Source organism: Brassica napus, chromosome A1 (genome assembly GCF_020379485.1).
Source record: "Brassica napus cultivar Da-Ae chromosome A1, Da-Ae, whole genome shotgun sequence".
In the NCBI taxonomy this organism is placed as follows: Eukaryota; Viridiplantae; Streptophyta; class Magnoliopsida; order Brassicales; family Brassicaceae; genus Brassica; species Brassica napus.
In genome coordinates this window covers 9,923,005-9,929,815 of record NC_063434.1, presented here as the reverse complement: position 1 = coordinate 9,929,815, position 6,811 = coordinate 9,923,005, and the positions used below count along the sequence as shown (strand labels likewise).

General features: G+C 25.6%; 1 protein-coding gene across 1 annotated transcript; it reads left to right on the top strand.

The window, feature by feature from the left end:
- The first annotated feature begins 652 nt into the window (after window positions 1-652).
- Window positions 653-2,151, top strand: LOC106444613 (uncharacterized protein At4g00950). Its single transcript, XM_013886070.3, has 2 exons — window positions 653-1,766; window positions 1,908-2,151. The coding sequence occupies exons 1-2, from the start codon at window positions 1,269-1,271 to the stop codon at window positions 1,992-1,994; spliced, it is 585 nt and encodes a 194-aa protein (XP_013741524.2). The 5' UTR covers window positions 653-1,268; the 3' UTR covers window positions 1,995-2,151.
- Window positions 2,152-6,811: the final 4,660 nt, after the last annotated feature.

Here is a 6,811-nt window from a genome sequence, read left to right as displayed (position 1 = left end):
TTTCCCCCTCAAAATGATTCGGTAGCTGAAGTACGATCGGTGTAATTCAAACAAGCTAGCAGTGTAATTGATACTATAGTTCCTATAAATGATTAAACTTTTAAGTTTCACGTCTTAGCTAATTAGTAAAGAAATTGTAATTATTATAGATACATATTTCTGAGATATATATAGTGAAACTCAAATATTTTTCAACAGATGTTGTGGTACCGAACTGCCGATCATCCATACTTAAATGGCGTGTCAACATGACCAAATCTTTCTAGAGCGTTCATTGCGGTACGTAAGACCAGTAGAAACAACTTATTTTAAATTTTTGAACAAGACGTTTAGCATGTATAGTGTATACGTTACATTCATTGAAAGTTTAGCATGTATATAGTGTATACGTTACACACATAACTAATATGATGGTAAATTTAAACACATATACATATATTCAACTCTCATAGTCCTGCTAATTAGGCCACGCATGGAATAATAGCCATATGTTGAAATATAAATTGGAATTAAAACCGCCATATGTTTTGGGCGAAACCGCCAAGAAGACGCATGAAAATCAAAACTTGCAAGGACTCACAAGGTCAATATGATGCGCCTAATTGCTCCTTTTCCACACATAACTCATTTCACCATTCACAGTCGTAGCTCATGCAATGACAAAGTGCAGCATTTAAGTTGACTTTCAACGCATCACATTCCTCACTGTAACTAGTCTTTTGCTAGACGTGTTGATTTCACTAAACAATGATTTGCTACTGTCCACGACTCGCATATTTTAGGATACACCTACAATGGCCTACGTCTCTGTAGTTTAGAGACTAAACAAACTTGTATAATTGAGAGAACATGACAATTTTTTTTTTGGCCAACGGACAAGACTTGTTCAGAATACATAACTATCTATCATTTAATGTGACCACTTACCACTATCGTAGTCCTATAGGCAATAAAAGCTAGACATGAAATTTGAAAGGATCCAACGTTAAGAAAATCGTTGGTAGGACCCCGATTCTCGTGAACAAGAAGCGCCACAGCCCACAAGCACAAGGAGCGTTTTGTTTATTTTCTCTTCTAACGTTACATCTTTTCCCTACATAATACATTTTTCTGTCAAATAAAATACACAAAACCTCACATTATTTGTCATCAAATTTTCCATTTTTCTTCTATTTAAATCCCAACTCATTTATTCTTACAACGTCAAAGAAGGTTTATATTCTTTTTTAGCAAAAAAAAAAAAAAAAGGCGTCTACTCTGAAAAAGCGATGGAATTTGAGTCTGATGATCAAGAACGGTTCTGTGCGACTCCTAAGCTTCCTCTATTCTCGATTCCTTTAAATAGAGCATCTGATACTCCTGGCCTAGCGACACCGCCTGTGAACATCGCCGGATCAGTTCCATTTCTATGGGAGGAAGCTCCGGGAAAGCCTCGCGTTTCCGATGAGAACAAACCTCCGGCGTTAAAGCAGAACGCCGGAGGAGGAGGGGGAATTGTGAGGTGTCTTGAGCTTCCGCCGAGGCTGATTTCGCCAGCCACGGCGGATGAGCCATCTCCAACCACAGTTCTTGATGGCCCTTACGTTATACCTCGCCGGTCTTTGTCAGTGATATGGAGAAGCGAAAAACAATCCGAGTGTAGCTCCAACTCTTCACATTCCACGAACGGTCGCTGCTGCGATGGTGGCGGCACAACGGTGAAGATAAGCAGAATTAGAAGAAAAGGAAGCCTTGTGAACCTTTCTCACTCAAAATCTGATTTCTTGGTAAGTTTTGATACCAACTTCAGTTCAGATCTTGCTAACTTTTATCATCACGTACTCTGTTCTAAACTTCTAAAATCTCTTCTGTATTTGCGTGAATGAACTTACTGTTGGCTTATTTTGATTGCATGATTAAAAACGCAGGCAAGGGTTTACAAAGGGTTTAAGCAAGTGATTCCATGGAGGCGTAGGCAAGATAATCTTCCAAGAATGAGTTCTTCCAATATTTAGAAAGAAATCTCTCCATTTTCTTTGTAATATTCCTCTGTATATAATAATTTACAGACATGAGAAAATAATTATAGTAATACTTCATCTATTTCAATATGTAAGCCCTGGTAAAGATTTTTTTGTTTGTTTCACAATATAAGTTGTTTTTAAATTCCAATATGTTTTTGCATTGTGACTAAACGATATTTAATTAAAATAAAATATGATTTATCATTGGTCATTTCTTTTTTAATTAAATTTTAGAGACAAAATAATGTTTATCTTAGTATTTATGATTTAGCCAAAACAACTTATTATTTGAAACAAAGAGATTAACGTTTACTAAAACAGTATAATCAAATTATGACCCATACTGGTGACGAGCCAAGACAATGCATGGGGCGTTGACAAATTCACTATGATGCCAAGCCTTTATACAAATCCCACTAAAGCACGTCAAAACCATATTGCTTTGATGAGTTTTTTTTTTGGAATAAAAATATTGTTCTGATTTTTGTTCTTATCCATTTAGCAACCTCCACTAGATACTCTTCTATAGTTTATATATTTGTAAATGAAAATATATTATCATTAAATATAATTTTGACACTAAATGTGCAAATATAATATTTGGAAATTACAAATAATCGAGTGGAAACGCATGGCTCATGCAACAGTTGGTGGTTCTGAGTTTTTTCCCCCTTTAACATATTTCATGCGTAAGTTGATATACAATTTTATCATGTCACTCAAAACCTTCTTTACATTTTCTTTAGGAATATTTACTTATGGGCTAGTTAGGTAGAGTTAACATATATATTATGGGATAATCAGGCAGAGTTAAAGAATTATTTTACCATTCGTTATTTTGAAAATAAAGCTCTATAACTTGATAGGATTAATATATGTTATACCATAATTAGGCTGTAAATTTGCATATTCTCTATACATTAATAGAAAAACATTTAAAAAGTTATAACATGTAGTTTGTACTAATTAAAAAAATTTCATGCTGAGTTATCACGTAATTAGAATGCTAATTTTGCTTACGTGACAACTTGAGTATAAATTGAGAATTTTGTTATTCCAAAATTAAATTGATAGAAAATGTTATATTATATATTATGTCTATTATGGACCATTCATTTATTAAATTAAAATTATTATATATTATTTCCTTAAATAAAACCTACGGAATTACCTAATGTGATTAAGATATATAGATATATATATATATATATGGCAATTAATTATTTTAAATAATAAAGATTTGCTAACAATCAGTATATTTTCTATCATTTTTGTTTAATTATTTAATATTAAAATAAATTGCAAAATTACATTAATCATATAATAAAATTTTAGATTTTTTGTATATATTGTATTTTGAATTTTTCAACACAAGTATAAATTACTAAAACTGTTAAAACTCTCACATATACTTTTTGTGATTAAGGTTTAAATTTTTTTCTATAATAAGATATAGTGATTATAAAATCATATGGATAAATAATTTTAATTTAATAAGTGTTTATGTTTATATATATATATATATATATATATTTCATATCATTTTAATTAAACTATACATCATATGAAAATACATACTTATATTTTGATATCTACGTTGAACATATAATGAAAAGTAAATATTTTAATTTTGAAATCTACTGTTTTTTTAATTAATCATAAATTACTAAAACCACTAAACATTCTACATTAAAAAAAATCGTCAGCGTAAACTTTTGTTACACAAACATGCAAATAATCATAAAATCATATGAGTAGAAACCTTATTTAATAAATATGAATATTAAAAGTATACTATATATCTATGTTAATATCATTTAAATGTAATTATATATCATATATGATAGATAAGATTGATTGTTTTTATTTATTTACTCTAAAATGATTGCAAGTAAACCAGAGCTGTCGTTTGATTTATATGCATACACTAATTTATTACATAATAGTAACTGATTTATTAGTTATTTAATATATAATTATTATTTTATTATTTCATAATATGTAGAAAAACATAAAATAAGTAATAAATATACAATATTTATTCTGCACAAAGTGCAGATCGTAATCTAAGTATGTATTTTTTTAATAATTTTAAATCTTAAACATTTTCTAAATCTCAGGTCAAAACAAAATAACGAAATGAAAATAAACTCAAAAATCAATATTTATATCGAGCAATAACCGAAATGAAAAAAAAAACGAAAAATATTTTTTAAATTGCTAAATCATGATATAAAACCGAACTGACATAGTTTCATTATAACCAAATAGTATGCCTGAGATTCTTCGGCATAAACGTTAGGTTCTTATGCGATAACTGGTTTTTTAACTTAAAATATTTTTTTAAATAGGATCAGCTCATCAGTAAACAAATTATGTATATAATAAAAAAAATTTAAAAATTGTTTAAGGTCCAAAAATATTAATTAGATCAAGAATATAAATTTTATTTTTTCATACGATATTTCTTAAATAATTTTCATATAAATGATCATAATAACTACTAACATTTTCTAAAGTTCATATTATATGCTTTATAAATCATCTATAAAAACATTTATCAAATTATTTATCTTGGCTTATTGTATATTTTAAATTATTATAAGAGCTTGTAATTCATCTATAAGAGATTAAAATCCTATCTTGCTATGTATTAATTGAGAAGTCAATTTAGTAATTTTTGCTCACGTGTCGATTATAAGTGAAATATTACAAAATTGTTATAATTTGATTGGTCAATGATTTTTAATTTTTATTTATTTTAATTAGATCTAAAATGAAAAGGTTTGTCTATAACCAATCAATATCACTTACCAAATAATTTATATAATATCAAAAATAATGAGTTATGGATACTAATTGTTGAAATTATAGAAAGAGAAATAAATTGATCATTTTTATATTTAAAAAATACATAAAATAATAAATGACAAACCGTTTATATAAATCAATATAATAATTTCATATTATTATTTAAAAGCATTATATTTTATATAAATGATCATAATAACTATTAACATCTTCTAAAGTTCATATTATATGTTTTATAAATCATCAATAAAAACATTTATCAAATTATTTATCTTGGCTTATTGTATATTTTAAATTATTATAAGAGTTTGTAAGTCATCTATAAGAGCTTAAAATCCTACTATATATTAATTGAGAAGTCAATGTAGTGATTTTTTCTTACGTATCGATCATAGGTGAACTATTACAAAATTGCATAATTTGATTGGTCAATGATTTTTAAATTTTATTTTTTTATTATATCTAAAAATAAAAAGTAAGTCTATAACCAATTAATATCACTTGCCAAATAATTTACATAATATTAAAAATAATGATTTATGGTAACTAATTGTTGAAATTATAGAAAGAGAAATAAATTGATCATTTTTATATTTAAAAATACATAAAATATTAAATGACAAACCGTCTATAGATATCAATATAATGATTTCATATTCTTATTTAAAAGCATTATACTTTATATAAATTATCATAATAACTATTAACATCTTCCAAAGTTCAGATTATATGCTTTATAAATCATCTATAAAAACATTTATCAAATTATTTATCTTGGCTTATTGTATATTTTAAATTATTATAAGAGTTTGTAGGTCATCTATAAGAGCTTAAAATCAAAGTTATATCCTACTGTATATTAATTGAGAAATCATTTAAGAGATTTTTGGTTATGTGTCGATCATTATGAAATCTTAAAAAACTGTTATAAATTGATTGTCAATAATTTTTAGAATTATAAAATTAAATTATTTATCTTGGCTTGTCATATGTTTTAAATTATGATAAGAGGTTTTAATTTATTTATACAAGCTTATAAATTAATTTATAAAATGTATTTTAAATTTCATTTTATATTAAATGATAAATTACTTAATTGGTTTTTTCTTAGGTATCGATCATATATAGAGTTTGAGAAAAAATATTATAATTTGATTTGTTAATGGATTTTAAATTTTTACTAGATTCTAACCCGCCCTTAAAAGGGCGGGTATATTTTTTGTTTTACATTTTTTTTAGAAATTTAATTTTCATATGTGATTTTCTTTATAATCATATTTGTGTAAAATATTTTTTTAAAAATTATTAGTAAAAGAATTTGATAAAATTATATTGAATTTCTGATGTTGCGTAATTATACACTTATGCCATAGCTATTTTACATGTTAATTCTTTTTAGTGGGTGTATACAGTATATATGTGGTTTATAGATGAATTAGATATAAGCAATATTTTCATACCCAATCTAGATCCGCGGTTGAACCAATAAACTTGCTTGTAAAATATATATTTAGTAGATGTTTTTGAAGTTAGAATATCATTTGAATCTTTAATAAGATATATAGATTACATCATTTGAAACTTTAATAATATACAGTTTACAAAATGAGGAGATGCATGTAAAATCTTTTAATTTTTTTTGTTTTTTGTTTATGCTAAATATGTTAAATTTTGTTGATAATTATAAATTTTTCACTTGTGCATGATTTTATATTCTGCTAAATAGGTTAAATAGGATAAATTTTATCGACCATCATATTTATTAAATATATAAAGTCAACAGTTATATATATAATAGTATACACCTACTTGTTTCCATCCAAATATACAAATAAAACAAAGTTCATGTTAATTTTAGATATTTATTTTTTACATATCTGATATATATATATATATATATTATAATAATAATAATAATAATAATAATAATAATAATAATAATAATAATAATAATAATAATAATAATAATAATAATAATAATAATAATAATAATAATA

What these genes read in the sequence shown, in the direction of transcription:
- LOC106444613 (XM_013886070.3), top strand. Translation starts at nt 1,269, where the DNA reads ATGGAATTTGAGTCTGATGATCAAGAACGGTTCTGTGCGACTCCTAAG. An exon ending in ACTCAAAATCTGATTTCTTG is followed by an intron (nt 1,767 to 1,907) that starts GTAAGTTTTGAT and finishes TTAAAAACGCAG; the next exon opens with GCAAGGGTTTACAAAGGGTT.